Genomic DNA, 15,903 nt, shown 5'->3' with positions numbered 1-15,903 from the left:
TCACCAGCAGACACTGAGAGGCCTGTGTGTGCGTGCGTGTGTGAGCGAGCGAGCGAGATCTAGACAAAGATTCCGGACTTCATTCCATGAGGAATTGTTGGTTTGATCTGAGGCCAAAGCAGCTTCTCTGGGGGCGGCGCCTGCTCCTGCCTGCAGAAACCACCTTCTGATTGTGCCAGTAATTTGAGGCAAGAACAGGAAATGTTTATGCTCCTTCACAAACCTGCTGAATGTGATTTGCAAAGTGCATCTAGGCCACCTCAGGGAGGAGGGGGGAGCTGTGGTGATGTCTCATCTCACAAAGCAAGCAGGGTTGGGCCTGGTCAATAATCGGATGGGAGGCCTGCAACAATATAATGATCGGATGTTTTTAGACATCTAAAGATATGGTGCAGCTAGGGTTGCCAGGTGTCCAGTTTTCGACCAGAACGCCTGGTCGAAAAGGGACCATGGCGGCTCCGGTCAGCACAGCTGACCGGGCTGTTAAAAGTCTGGTTGGCGGGGCTGGAAGGCTCCCTACTGGTTCTGCGTGGTTTCCCGGAAGTGGCAACATGTCCCTCAGCTCCTAGGCGAAGGTGTGGCCAGGGGCGCTCTGCCCCTGCCCAGAGCGCTGGCTCCGCACGGCCAATGGGAGCTGCGGGGACGGCACCTGCGGGCAGAGGCAGAGCGGAACCGCCTGGCCATCCCTCCACCTAGGAGCTGAGGGATATGTCGCCACTTCCGGGGAGCCCCCCAAGATAAGTGCCACCCGGAGCCTGCACCCCTCACCCCCTCCTGCACTCCAGCCCCCTGCCCCAGCCCTGAGCCCCCTCCCACACCCAAACTCCCTTCCTGGAGCCTGCACCCCGCACCTCTTTCTGATCCCCCTCCTGTACCCCAAATCCCTCATCTCTGGCCCACCCCAGAGCTCGCACCTCTGCCTCAGCCCAGAGCCCACTCCTGCACCCTGAACCACTCATTTCTGTTCCCACCCCGCAGCCCGCACCCCCAGCCGGAGCCCTCACCCCCTCCCACACCCCAACTCCCTGCCCCAGCCCAGTGAAAATGAGCGAGTGAGTGAGAGTGGGGGAGAGCGAGCGACAGAGGGAGGGGGTATGGAGTAAGTGGGGGTGGGACCTCGGAGAAGGGGTGGGGTCTAGGGGAAGAGGAGGGGCAAGGGTGTTTGGTTTTGTGCAATTAGAAAGTTTGCAACCCTAGGTGAAGCCTAAGCAGACTAGATATGGGCTTGATGCAGGAATTCCTTCTATGGCCTGTGTTATGCAGGAAGTTAGCTAAGATGACATAATCAATCCTGCTTGCCTTAAAATCTATGAATATTAATACGAGCTTGATCCTGAAGAATCGGTAAGTACTTTACAAGAAGTTACTCAGCTACAGAAATCATGCTATCTGCCTCTACTTGCACACAGTGAAATGCAGCCCGTTCTGGGGTGAGCCATGTAGCTGTTTAATAGTGCAAAGCAACACTCCACAACAGTTTGAAGCAGGAAATGAAGAAAAATACTGTATCTATTTGAAGCAGCAGTGGAGATTTATGGGAGCAAAATATAATTACCAATGCTGGATTAGACCCAATCCTGGAAAACGGTTCTGTGAGATCTTTAATGGCCCCCGATTGTCAGGACCTCAAATTACTCAGAAGAACATAAGAACGGCCTTACTGGGTCAGACCAAAGGTCCATATAGCCCAGTATCCTGTCTTCCAACAGTGGCCAATGCCAGAGGGAATGAACAGAACAGGTAATCATCAAGTGATCCATTCCCTGTCGCCCATTTCCAGCTTCTGGCGAACAGAGGCTAGGGACACCATCCCTGCCCATCCTGGCTATTAGCCATTGATGAACCTATCCTCCATGAATTTTTCTAGTTCTTTTTAAAACCATGTTATAATCTTGGCCTTCACAACATCCTTTGGCAAGGAGTTCCACAGGTTGACTGTGCGTTATGTGAAAAAACACTCCCTTTTGTTTGTTTTAAACCTGCTGCCTATTAATTTCATTGGGTGACCCCTAGTTCGTGTGTTATGAGAAGGAGTAAATAACACTTCCTTATTTACTTTCTCCACACCAGCCATGATTTTATAAACCTCTATCATATCCCCCCTTAGCTGTCTCTTTTCCAAGCTGAAAAGTCTCATTAATCTCTCCTTATATGGCAGCCGTTCCATAACCCTAATAATTTTTGTTGCCCTTTTCTGAACCTTTTCCAAGTCCAATATATCTTTTTTGAGATGGAGCGATCACATCTGCATGCAGTATTCAAGATGTGGGCGTACCATGGATTTATATAGAGACAATATGATATTTTCTGTCTTATTCTCTATCCCGCACTCTGCACCCTCCTGCACCCCAAACCCCTTCCCTGAGCCCTCTCATGCACCCCACACCCCTCCTCTGCCCCAATCCCTTGCCCTGAGCCCCTTCCTGCACACCGCACCCCCTCCCACACCCTGCACTCCCTCCCGCACCCCAACCCCCTGCCCCAGCCCTGCATACAATTTCCCCACCCAGATGTGGCCGTTGGCCCAAAAAGTTTGCCCACCCCTGCCGTAGCACCTGGACGTTCCTTCCTAGGGGGTTTCCCCTCCAAGCAGTGGTGAGCTGGAGCCGGTTCGCAAGAACCGGTTATTAAATTTAGAAGTCGGTGTAGAACCGGTTGTAAAGGGGCCGGCGGGTGGGCAAACTCCGGTCCGTGGGCCACATCCGGCCCGCGGGACCGTCCTGTCCGGCCCGCCTGAGCTCCCAGCTGGGGAGGCTCCCCCTGCCCCTCCCCCGCTTCCCTCCCCCTCTCGCAGAGCCCCAGCAAGCTGTGCCTCTGGCGCCAGCGCTCTGGGCAGCTCTGCAGCTCCTGCCGCTTTGAGCAGCATGGTAAGGGTGCCGGGGCTGGGAGGAGGGGTTGGATAAGGGGCAGGAAGTGGTTGGAGGGGGTGGGGTTCTGGGGGGCAGTTAGGGTGGGGGGTCTCAGGAGGGAGTGGTCAGGGGACAAGGAGCAGGGGGGTTGATGGGTTGCGGGTTCTGAAGGGGGCAGTCGGGGGCAGGAAGTGGGTTGGGGTCGGATGGGTGTGTGTGTGTGTGGGAGATAGGCACATGGGGCTTGTACTCACTGTGCGGTTCCCTACCGGGTCTTCGGCGGCACTTCGGCGGCGGGAGGGGGTATCTTCACTCGCTCCAGGTGAAGGACCCGCCGCCGAAATGCCGCTGAAAACCCTGAGCGAGTGAAGCCCCCCCGCCGCCGCCTAAGTGCTGCCAAGGACCCGGTAGGGAACTGGTTATTAGGATTTTGGGAGCTCATCACTGCCTCCAAGCATTTAAAAAGCCCAGCCTGGGTTGGCTTGAGAGCTCAGGCTGCAGTGGTCTGGGTAGAAGGAAAGCTCAGATGCTGTAGGAAGTGGTTCTGTTGGTGTCTCCGGAGGTGCTGGCTATGAGGAGGCCTCACCATCTCTCTTTTCCTAATCCTGCCATTTGTGACTGCTTAGGCCGAACGTCTGCGGGGGACAATGCTGCTCAGGGTGGACAACTGCTCCTAGCACAAACCGATGCATCAAACGTGAGTACGAAAGAACCATTGATTAGAGACGTCAGTCATGGCACTTAATGCATCGCTGGCAGGCACTCAGCTATCCCGGTGATGGGTGTGGCAGGTGGGCCAGAGAATGCCCCTTCCCAGTCCTTTGGCCCTGAAGCCCCCTTAGTCGTTACACTGATGTCTTTGAATTTCTCCGCTATTTGGCTGAGACATAAACAAGGAGAGAATTCCCTTCTCTGCCTGATTCACCCCAGCCCCTGTTATGGGCATGGTGTGCTTCCCACGGCAGAGAGAACGGAGCACCCTCTATGGCTGCTGTTACATATATAGTTCCCAGAGCTGGGCTGCATGTCCCCTGTTGGTGCTGCAGCACTTCTGGCCAGGTCAGTGGTCCATGCTAACGTCGGCTGCATCAGAGACCAGCGCCCTTCCCCTTGTTAATTTGTTATTAATCAGAATCGGGGCCCCACTAGGCTGGGTACTGCACATATACATTCAGAAACATGGGCCTGCTCCTAAGAGCTATAAATTTGAAACAAGACCCAAGTGATTGTGATAAATTGCAGGAGGGAGGGTGGTGGGGGAGGGTAGTGGAGGTACGATCACATGGCAGCTGGTGCCCCCCAGACTGATAGTTCCAAATGATCTGAAAGTTTTTTACAAAAGCAACTAACTAGGTTGGCTAAGGGGCTGCCCTGGGAAGGGCTGGGGTGTGGGAGCCTGCTTTAAGGGGGGTGTGCACACTAGGGGACAACAGAAAATGGCTTGAACACTCACTCAATCCCTGACCACCTCATTACTGGGAAGCTGCTCTCCCAAGGAGGCTGTGTCCCTTCATGCCTTCTCAAGGTAGGAATTACTGAAGCAGTGTGAGTACAAACACCTGCACCCCCATCCCTCAGTTCTGATACAGGCTCTCTGTTTGGGGAACTCTCTTCCTCTCCCTGGCTGTTACTTCAGAACTCCTCTCTTGCCTGTAAATGCAGGGCCCTCTGGGCTGGGGCCTCCTGCAGGGCAGCTCCGCTCAACACATTCATAGGACTAAAACAGAGTGGAGTGATTTACAGGGAAATAATCCCATGGAGGGGGCTCTGGTGACATCATTAACCACATGAGCTGGAACCCCAGCGATGCAATTAATTACATTGTAAATCAGGGTAGCTCACTGGTTGCTGGTTAGTTTTCTTAACCTGTGGATCCAGCACGGCTTGTAAGTTTCCAAACACATAAATCCTCTAAAACCGCAGAATGAATGAAGAGAGGGGTTTATCCTGCAAATGCCTCAGCTCCACCATTTGCTGCTGCCATGCTTTGTGGACCACCCGCAGAAATCTGCCTGTTCCCCTCTGACCTGCTGCCCAAATAATCCCAGAGACGCTCTGTGCAGAGAACATGTGTAAATCCAAGCAATAGTCTCTCTCCTTTCCATGCCTGTCTTCAGTGGGCCTGACTTCTGGAGTTGGCCACCTGGGAATTCTGCTTCATCTATCTGTGATGTTGTAGTGGAGCAGGGTCTGCATCTGGGGTTTATAAAGTGGAGTAGATTGCAGCTGTTCTTCTTGTGAGCCCTGGAAATCAAACCTCTGTCACAAGCAAATAAGGAGAGCAATAGTAAGAGCGAGGAAAGTCTGGAGGAGACGGGACTCTTGAGCAATAAGCATTACAGAGAAAGCAGAGGAGTGGCTAGTTGTCCTTGTCTCCCCTGCCCAGGCACTCAGGGTCAGCACTGTGTCTGCAAACTTGTCTGGTTTCCTCACAGCCCCGTTTAAACACAACAGGACAGCCTGGTGCACACAAGCCATGAGTGATTGCTGTAGGCCCACACTGGCCAAGATCTGCAGGGAGAGAGATTAGTGCAATGTGTTATACTGGAGTGTCATGAGGGGTAACGGCAAAAGACTGAGCAAAAGGAAGCGTAGGCAAAATATCAGGAAGACACTGCCTGATGGTGAGATGGGTCAGGCTGTGGAACCTTCTCCCAAGGGAAGGGGTGGGAGCCCCGTTTAACAGTAGACTGACTGAGAGGACAGCAGGGGAACAGACAGCTAGATGGAGAACTTAGATCTCGTCCTTCTCTGGATTCTGTGACTTAATATGGAGAGGCAGCCCATGGAGACTGCAGGTCCCAAGCCCGGGAACGTGGCCTGCCTTGAAGAACTCTCTTCTATTGTGCTCATCTCTTGGACTGGAGGCTGATGACTGCCCCCAGAAGGGAAGGGGGAGTACTAGCCCTTATGATAGGTCTCAAAGCACTTTACAAATGAGGTCAATATCTGACCTGAGCTGGGAATAGAACCTAGGTCTCCTGAGTTCTGCTCTGTCCACAAGGAAACACTGTCAGCAGTGGTCTGGTGACTGGCTTTTGGTTTCTGGCCGGGCTAGGAGGATGCCACGGCTTGAGTCACACTACAGACCAACTCTCCCCAATCTTCAGAGCAAGGCTTCCTCTGAGCCAGTGACAGCTCAGCCAGGGCCTCTATTGTTGATTTGGTCGTCCTCTTAATGCCTGCAGGCGGCTATGTCCTAATCCTGGGGCCTTTACAATAAGAAGCCTCAAGCTTTCTTTTCCCACCTCCTGCCCCAGCAAATCTTGCTTAACCTTATTCTTGCTTGAAAGGAGGCTGGGCACACAGCCCCAATTAGGGCCACTTCTCTGTCCCCCCTTCAGGCTCCTTACCCCCTTCAGGATCTTGCAAACCCACTTGAATTCAGCATGTTTCCTTCAGCCCTTTCAGGGTCTGATCCTCTCCCCAACTCAAAGATGGAATAAGTGCCCTGTCCTTGAGGGAACTCCCTGGAAGTCAGGGATGGGCCAGAATCCTCCTCCTACCCACACTCCATCTCTAGCTCTCTGTCTCTGTCTGTGTTTCTTTTCTTCTGTTTGTGCCTCTCCTCCCTGCCCGCTGAGGTCAGGCCCTAGCGTCCATCTGGGGCTCCTCACCTGCAGAGTGTCACACATGTGAGTGCTTTGCCCCCTTCTGGCTCATTTGCACATTGGGTTGATGTTCTGTGCTAATGACACTTCGCTCTTAGCATCATCTTGCTGCTGTTTCACTGCTAAGGAAACATGCAGATTGGAAACAGGTTTCTGAACTGCAACTGACGGATCCTTAAATCAAAGAAAATTGAGACCATGGCTGTCGAAAGGGGAGGGGCCTGCAGATGCCCCCCACTTCAGGAAGAAGAGGTGCCCACTGGCACTGCAGTACTGTGCCCTCTGTTATTCTCACTGCCACACTGTGCCTCCCACATCCTCAGCACCCTCTGATGTCCTTGATTCCTGGCTGAGAGTCTCCCCTGCTCTGCCCAGCAGGCGAAGGGGGTGAGGGATTGGCGCACTGTGGCTGGGAGACTGGTTGGAACTGTGGGTAACTGCCATTAATTTTCCCACCTGTTCCTGCTGCAGTCACTGCTTGCAAAAACTGTTTGTGCCAAATCTGGACATGGTTCCCCCGCCTCCCACCCCGTGTCTCCTTTTAGCTGAGCCTGCCAGGAAGACACACACCCATACAGGGACATCACAGCCACTCCCTGGGCAACCATTTCTGATGGGGGATGAAGAAGGTGGGGGTGGGGGAGCCACCTCACTAGAGATATTTTCAATAGTGGCAAAGGGAACTTGCTTAAATGTGCAGTGAGATGGTTCCTCCATCCACCTTGGGGCCCAGTGTCCATCTCAGGTGACAGCCCCCTTTCAGTGAGAGTGAATCTTGGGCTCCACCTATTAGCCTGGCTGAAGTGAAGAGAGGAGATGGACCCAGGCTTCCACAAGCTCTACTCTTGACTCTTCCCAAGGGACATCTGCCTCCTGAACATTGCTGTATCAAGTGCTCTCCCTCTTTTGATCTCTTGCTGGGCTGGAGCTGAGCTGTTTCCATGGCAAAGCATGTTCTAGGCCCCTGGGTGGTAGTGCTGGAGGGGATCTGGTGCTTGCCATGCACATGGGAGCCACTTGTCATGGACTTCAAGAAACATTCTTGTTCTGCTGCTAGACACTAGTCCCCACTGCGAGAATGGGGTGCCTTTGTGCCCCTGGAAAGGAACAGGGTTTGATTTGGTCTTACTCTGGGTGGGCTCCCCACTAGTGCCACAGATCCTGGGGGGAGGGTGCTGTGTGGGCAGTGGTAGGCGCTGTAACAAAGTGGGGATTGGGCAGAAGTGGGAGCTAGTTTGAGGCCTGTGGAAGGTGCAGGTGGGGGATGGGGTGGAGGAGATCAGAAACTCCTCAGCACAGCCAATGGTATAACTAACATGCCCATCCCTGAATATCCAGGACCCCTGTTTCCAGCTCCTTTGTTCCTGCCTGGCTCCAGTTCTAGTGACGCCCTCCACATAGTTCAGAGTGAAAGTATTTGCTGCTGCCAGAGGGGGGTGTGCAGGGCACAAAATGATGTGTGGGTTGCAATGGACCCTGAGTCCAGGAGCTGTCTGTGCCCTTGCTGCGTGAGGCTGTTGTAGTAGGTGGGCCTGAAGCCAGTGTGCACCAGAGTTCCCAGAAAACCTCCCCTCTGGGTTGGCACCATCTGACTCCACGTTCCAAAGCCACCTCCAGCTAAGTGGAGTTCTCTTTCCATTGTAAACACATGTACGTTCCTTTCTTTAGCATAAAAATGCAGGAGTCTTGAGTTCTTTCCTGTTCGGGGTTGAGTTTCCCTGGGCCAGCCTGGCCTCTGAAATCTCTCCTCCTTCCTCTCATGGCGAAGTGCGATTCTTCCTCTCCTCGTCTTTTTATAGCCCTCTTGCTGTGCTGTCACTTCCCAGCTCGGAGTTCCCATCGTGCTGGCTGATTAAAGCCTTCCGCTCGTGAAGTGTTCCTGCTGTTGCGCCGAATGTGCCAGGACTTGTGATGGAGACGGAGACTGCCTCTGCTCTGCAAAAGCCATTTGCAGGAGTCAGAGCAACGGCCCAGGAGAGTGGGTGCCACAACTGTGCCTGAATCTTCCTGATTGGAAGGAATTGGAGATGGGGGTTGTACTAGGCAGCTCTGGGACATGCCCGGGGAATTGGGAAGGAATCTGTGCTGCTTGGTCATGTTTGCGTAGCTGTTTAGATTTATGGATGAGCAGGTTAATGTATCTGTTTTAGAACATTTCAGGCTCCCAGAAGCATTCGACTAGAAGTTAGAATTCATGAATGTGCCAACAGCAAACAGACCAGAGGAGCTGAAACATCGTCTCTGGCCCCAAGAGGTTTCAGATAAGACAGCCCAGTAACCAGCATTCTGTGCTATCTGTGGGGCTTTCCCCATCCATCCCAGGCACCGCCTCCTCACCTGTTCTGTCCATCTGGCTATAAGAGTGCACCTGCCCCAATGTTTTTATCCTGGTCTCAAGTGGGGTGCACTCTACTGCAGCTCAGTGTCCAGGGGCGGTCAGAACAAACTCGGACACCAGGGGAAACCTTTGTAAATAAAAGTTCAGCCTATGGAATCTGCCCAGAGTATCCGAGAGCCCCAGTGACTTCACCTGGGTAACAGGATCTGCCCAGGTCGTCAGTGAGAGAATGAGGCCCCACTTTGTTCACTGCAGGATCTTGTGATTGTTAATGTAATTATTCCAGAGAAGCCAAATAATTTCTGTTCTGGAGCAAGGGGCCAAAGACTGACTCACCTCCCTTCCCCACCCCACCGGCAGACAAACAGTAGAGAGCACGTTGGGCTGCCAGACGATGTCTGTAAACAAAGTGCAGGGCCGGCATCTTTCTCTCATTAGCGACTTTTCGGTGAGCAGCACAAATGCTATTTGGGAGCTGGGCTCTTGCCCATGTGGGCTGCCCATGACTGCTCAAGTGCCAGGCCATTGTCAGCAAAGATTAATTAAAAGGACACTGTCAACATGGGGAGGCCTGACAATGTCCCTCCCTGACAGGGGATGGTAAATCTCAGACAGGCCTTAGAGCAAAACCTTTCTCTCCTTGAAGCTAAACTAATGGTTCGGCTGAGTAAACATTGCTTGGTCCCCAGCAGCCTCCCTCCCCATGCTGTTCTGCTGGAGTTTGGGTTGCTGGGGACACTCAGGCTGATATTTTAAAAGCTGCCTAGGGGATCTTGGCATCCTGTTCCCATTAATTTCCCAGCCATAATGTGTTTTTGTTTCATTTTTGATCTCCTGATCTTGTACATGGAGCAAATCGGGGGATCGATCCAGATGGAAATGCAACCAGAGACAATGTGCCTGTGTGAGAAAGGAGGGGAGGAGCTTCTATTTAGGTCTAAAGGCCATAGGTTGGGTCTCAGCATTGAGACAGGAGATAGTGTATGGCCAGAATGTTGCCCCTGTTCTTTGAGGTTCTAATGCCTGTAACATACCAAGCACAGTGATTTTCTCCCTTCTCCAGCTCACAGTTTTCCAGGGATTTTCATTCGTCATTATCTGTGTGTATGACTGAATCCAGATCTTGGGCAAAATTCTCTGGCCATGTGGCTTTTTCCAGTCTTGGGGGTTGAAATCCAATGGGGAAAAAAGGGAATTTCCTGAGACTCAAAGGCTGGGAAGATGCAGAAACATGCAAGTATCTAATTCTGGAACACTTGGACACTTCCGGCTAAACTGAGAATTGGGGAGAGTGGGTGAGTGAGTTTTAATTTACTGAACAAAGTTTGCAACCACTTGGAATGTTCCTTTGTTCCTACCCAGACAGATCAGCAAACCAAGCTGTCTGCCCCTACGCATAGGAGCCAGAGCGGGGACATGCCACTGCTTCTGGGAGCCATGTGGAGTGGGGCAAGTTCCCAACCCCGCTCCCCAGCTGGAGCGCCAGAGCGGGGCAAGTCCCAGACCCCACTCCCCGGAGGGCCAGATTAAAATGCCTGGAGGGCCAGATGTGGCCCCTGGGTCGTAGTTTGCCCACCCCTGTGCTAGACCTATTATTATTTTGATGTCAACTCTCATGATTTTATCATGAGTCGTGCAATATTTGTTGTTTTTCCTTAAAGCCCCAACTCCTGGAGACAAGTGATGACTGGAGAATCTCAGTTTTCATTTTAAAAGAGTATGTTTCTAGCCCCTAATGGTGCAGAGAAAAGCTTGAAACATGACCTGGGTGTAATCTAAGAGCTGGAAGGCAAATAAAAAGAATCCAATATTTATAATTTTTTTTGAGAAGCTTGTGATTTTTCAGGGCCTGACTCATGATTTTTAAATGCTGGGGTTTGGCAATGCTGCTGCTGTCAGATGATCAGCCCTCTTTCCTCTGTTACGCATCTGGAGTGGGTGAAAAACAGTTTTCAGAGGGATTTCAAGTTCTTTTTTAAGCCTGCTGGAACAGCTTGGCAGGGGATAGATCCAAGGGCTGGAATATTTCAGCTATGGCAGTTCCGCTACTGCCTGAAGAGAGAATGGATCTGACCCCACTCTCCTTCTTCACTTGCTTTATCTCAGCAGCTCATGGATTCCTAGAATGGCTGGGCTCTGATGGCTGGGCTCTTGATAAATTACCAGAGTTTACAGCTGACGTGAATATACTGTATGTGGTGTAATTGTAACTGTGTCCGTCCCAGGATATTAGAGGACAGGATGGGTGAGGTAACATCTTTTATTGGCCCAACTTCTGTTGATGAGAGAGACAAACTTTCGAGCCACAAAGAGCTCTTCTTCAGGTCTGGGAAAGGTAACCTGAGCGTCACTGCTAAATACAAGGTGGAACAGATTGTTTAGCATAAGTAGTTAGCACACATTCTAAGGGTACGTCTACACTTACCGGAGGGTCTGGCGGCAGGCAGTCGATGTTCTGGGATCGATTTATCGCGTCTGGTTAAGACGCGATAAATCGATCCCGGAAGTGCCCCGGATCGATCCCGGAAGTGCTCGCCGTCGACGGCGGTACTCCAGCTCGGCGAGCGGAGTACGCGGCATCGACGGGGGAGCCTTCCTGCCGCGTCTGGACCCGCGGTAAGTTCGGACTAAGGTACTTTGAATTCAGCTACGTTATTAACGTAGCTGAATTTGCGTACCTTAGTCCGAAGTGGGGGGGTAGTGTAGACCAGGCCTAAGAGACATAGGACAAAAAGAGAGGGTTAGTGGGTTACAGATTGTTGTAATAAGCCATAAATCCAGTGTGTCGTTCAGTCCATGCACTAACAACCCCTTTTTGTACTATGACTGCAGAGATATTAACGGGCCACTCTATCTTGAGTGGTCCCTTAGAATGTGTGCTAACTACTTATGCTAAACAATCTGTTCCACCTTGTATTTAGCGATGATGCTCGGAGTAAGAAGAGCTCTGTTTGGCTCGAAAGCTTGTGGCCAGGTCTGCCCTACAAAATTATGTTGACCTAAGTTACGTGAGCATACAGCTGTTGCAGTTATTCCATTGCTACGCTCCTTGTGTTGGCAGTGCGCATCCTCACCAGAAGTGCTTGTATCGATGCAGAGTGCAGTGCGCTGTGGGTAGGTATCCCACTGTGCAACTCACCACCATCCAGCACAGGGTGTTTTGGGACGTTTTTGCAATGCCTATTGGGGCCAAAACGAGTCATGCAGGGGTGACTGGGAGCATGGGGTCAACTTCCCATAATGCAGTATTCTGAATCCCATTATATTTCACGCCTTCTTTTCAAAATCCCCGCAAACTCGCACGTCCTTCCTCTATCCACCCTCTGACAGAAGCATGGAGCCTGCACAGCTCTGCACTCTTGTCGTGAACGTTGCAAGCACCGGGTGCCTGATCCTCTGATTCTAAATGACATCAAACCCCGTAGTGTCAGACTACACTGACATGGTGGAATTTTTGCCTGTCTGGGACCCTGGTTGTGCTCTGGGATCTGCACTGATGGCCGATTCACTTCACGGAGGGATGTAATTCCAGTTGTTGGCTTTAGCCTATACACCCCTAAGTGGTTTGGGTTCTGCCCATCCCTGAGACCTGCCTCTCTCCCGGTACAGTAACACAGCAGTCAAGGTCAACTTAGTAACCAAGCCAACATGCCTGTGATCTCACTGAGAAGGGGCTGGTGGCAGGCCATTTTCAGACAGGACCCATCCCCACTGGTCTTGTAGGGCGGCAAGGCCTTTCTGTTCTGGATTCTGGGGGAGGAGGTATTTGGGAGTGAGTCAAGCTGGGTGAGAAGGTGGCATGTGTGGTCAGGTTTGTAAATGTTTTCTTTGTCCATGTGCCTTGAGTGATGAACTGGCGCTTGGATACCAGTGATAGGTGTTGTATGGGAACCCGAACACAAGGGAGGTGCATTAAAAGTTTACATTGCTATTTGAGAACATGGATGGTATGTCAGGCTGCCTTAGACACCAGTCCCTTTTGCTTGGCTCGTGGGGGAACCACACAATCTAAATTAACCATGATAGAAACGTTCACTGCACATTTCAGCCCCCACAGAAAGGGTCCGTTTGGGCGCAGGTTGAGCCGCACGTGAAGGTTGAATTGTTCTTGCATTATCCAAACAGGTTCCCATAGACCTAAAATCCAAACCCTCCCGAGGGGCTTTTGTTGGTTGGGGCTTCCCTTCCGTTAAGGGAGATGCTGTCCATTTGGTCTCCTTTAGCCACGAGCCATGTAGCTGTTGCCCAGTGGAGAATGACTAACTTGGTCCCACTGAAGTGAACTGTGATTTCCTGACTATTACTGACTGGATTATAAGCCCAATTTGGCTCCTGTTAACTTGGGAAGCATTAGGGCCCAGCATGTAATTAATGGCACTTTCCTCCCAGAGTCAGAGCTGAAGCTGATGTACTGTAATTAGGAACACACACAGGCTGTGAGGATGATTTGGGCATGAAGTTAATGAACTGTAAGTCCCTGTAACTGCTGAGGAATTTGAGCATGGTGACTTCAGAATTAGCTGGCAGGGGAAGGGTAGAAATGTTCCAGAGAGGACAAGAGAGCTCAGAGGGATCAGGGAGGGGATCCATAAAATATAACCATGAAATAGAATAATAAAGCAATATCATAAAATGAAACCTAATAAAACAACTCCCAAGGGATCCCAGAGCCATATTGTCCTTCGCCTCATGCTTCCCTTCTCCAATCCCTCCCTGTGCTATTGCAACTCCTGTTCTCAGCTTAATTGAGACCTTCTTGCAATGAGCTCCATGTGGGGATCAGGGCACTGGATTGTAAGCTCTTCTGAGCCCATTTCTGCTTTCACTTGTATTGAAGTAATTCAGGAGTAGCCCCTTTGAGTTCAATGGAGGGATGAATAGCAGCTCTCAGATCTCTCTCTCTCTCTCCTTGATCATATTAGTGATCCATGGTAATCATAGTACCGAGACTTTCACCTCCAGGGTGCCGGCTCCAGTCTAGCCCAGAGCAGTAGCAACCCAAAGATGTGACCTGTGTGAAATGTCAGTCTGATCTTCCTCTTCACCCAAGTCTGAGCAGTTCACCTGCCCTTAGGAGTTGACTGAGGGAAGGGAAGGGTCGCTCCTGAAGCTGGGATTTAGCCAAGGGGTGGTGGGGAAGGGAAGCCTCCTTTAACTGTCTGTGTCAGGGGTGGGACAGGTTGCGTTATCCCACTCCTTAAACTGCAACTGTATGGAGAGGGCAACATGGGCCTGTTGTACTGGGAGCCATGTATCTCTGTTCACTCCTTTCCATGTCCCTCCAGCTGTCTGTGACCCTCCATGCCAGAACAAGGGATCCTGCAGCCGACCCCAGCTCTGCATCTGCCGCTCGGGTTTCCAGGGCACCCAATGTGAAGAGGTCGTTCCAGAACGAGTGTACCATCCTCCTGGCTCTGTGGCAGCCCTCCAGCCCCCAGCAGGCTCCCTTCTGAAGAGGGCTGGCAGTGCAGAGAGAGAAGGCTCACCCAGAGGGGCCCAGACACCTATCCTGCAGCAACCACTAGCTGGGTAAGTCGCCCCAGTTACCAACAGGAACCAGATTCCCTTGACAAATGAAAATTAACCCCAGGGTTTGTGCTGTGCTGGGCCAGGCCCCAAGCTCTCATCCCCAGGCCCAGCCAGTGCCCTAGGGAATAGTGCTCTGCTTTGCCATGCAGAAGATCTAGCTTCCATTCCAAGTCACAGGCTCTTCCTTGGGGCTATTAGAGCTGCAGAGTACTGGTGCAGGGGCAGTTGCCCTGAATCCACTCTAAAACAGAACTAGGTTTGTCCCCATCACTATCTCCTGGTCCCTTGGAACAAGTGCGACTGTGGGGAAGAGCCTGTGGTGGAGTGTTCACCCCACACTGGCCTAGGAAGGGTTAATGAGACTGAGAAGGAGCCAGATAGGCCACCTAGTTCCTCTCAGATGTGGCCTAAGTAGCCACAGACTGAGGAAGGAGCCCAGTGAGAAGGAACAAGCGGGGCTAGTATAAAGCCAGGAAATTGGCAGCAGAAAAAGGGCTGCAGTGAGGGAGCCTCCAGCCACTCTAGTTGTTAATAAAGGGGGGAAGGAAAGCCAGGGGAGAGCAGAAACCTGGGGAGATTGAGGCCCTGAAAAAGGGTTATCCAGAAGGGTGGTGGAGTGAAAGCTTGAGGGAGGTGGAGTAGGAAAAGACTCAGGGAAGTGGTAGCAAGGTGGGACATTGCAGACCTTGGCTGCTGATTAGAGGGTCCCTGAGCTGGAAGCTGGGCCCAGGTTCCCCTACCAGCCACTGGGGAAGTGGCACAGTCAGGACAGTGGATTTGCAGCCTGCCTGGGACTGTTCATCCTGTGGGACTTTGATACCCCCATAAGGGGAAAGCACAAGTGACCTGGCCAGATGGCCAAGCCATGAAGAGAGAGCACCCTGAGTCACAGAGAGAGAATGAGGTGGAAGGGTGCATGAGCGAGTGACAGAAGGGGGCATCAGACCTGGAAGGAACTAATCTTCAGGGCAGCCAGAAGGAGGCGCTTTAGTAGTGAATGTATCCCAGGACAGAGCCTCCCCAAGTTTTAATAGTGTTGTCCTTTGTCCAGTTCAGTAGCATCTTTAATGGTCTCAGCCAGGAGGACTGGCTGGTGGGTTTTTGTGTGTCCAAGCAACACCCCTAGGTAAGAATATTGGTTAGAGTTGTGCTATTATTATATGCAGAGAAGAGCACAGGTACTTGGGATAGTATACAAATGTACACAGGTGTTTCCAAGGTGCCTATCATCATAGATCTTAGGAGCAAAGGGTTCATGTAACTGTTACACACGTATATTACACTACTATATATAGTTCTTGTATATAGTATTGTAATCTAGTTGGTGCATGGGTATCTGGTGCAGGATTGTTATGCTTAGGTAACTCTGCAGCTTTTGTTTATTTGGTACTGTGCCTAAGAGAGACTAACCCCTTCTAGATTGAGTACTGTGTGGTAGGAACTCGAGGTGGTTGTTGTTTCTTTGGTTTTGTGTGTTAAAAGTAGCTCATTGGCTACAGCCCAGCTCCCTCTAAGCCAAGCTATAATCTGTCCCATATCTCGTATTTTGTAAGTCCCACTGTGTAGGCTTTTTCTC

At 51.5% G+C, this 15,903-nt stretch overlaps 1 protein-coding gene across 1 annotated transcript in view; it reads left to right on the top strand.

Annotated features, from left to right (window-relative positions):
• The window catches only part of LTBP2 (latent transforming growth factor beta binding protein 2), a 114,639-nt gene that overhangs the window by 9,395 nt on the left and 89,341 nt on the right, over nucleotides 1–15,903 (top strand). Inside the window, exons 2-3 of the mRNA XM_024192747.2 lie at nucleotides 3,476–3,546; nucleotides 14,084–14,327. Coding sequence (XP_024048515.1) covers nucleotides 3,476–3,546; nucleotides 14,084–14,327 — 315 coding nt within the window. The remainder of the gene's footprint in view (nucleotides 1–3,475; nucleotides 3,547–14,083; nucleotides 14,328–15,903) is intronic.

Source organism: Terrapene carolina, unplaced genomic scaffold (genome assembly GCF_002925995.2).
Source record: "Terrapene carolina triunguis isolate 2854851 unplaced genomic scaffold, T_m_triunguis-2.0 Scaffold96, whole genome shotgun sequence".
Taxonomy (NCBI): domain Eukaryota; kingdom Metazoa; phylum Chordata; order Testudines; family Emydidae; genus Terrapene; species Terrapene triunguis.
The sequence above is the reverse complement of the archived record's forward strand: the minus strand, read 5'-3'. Positions and strand labels throughout refer to the sequence as shown.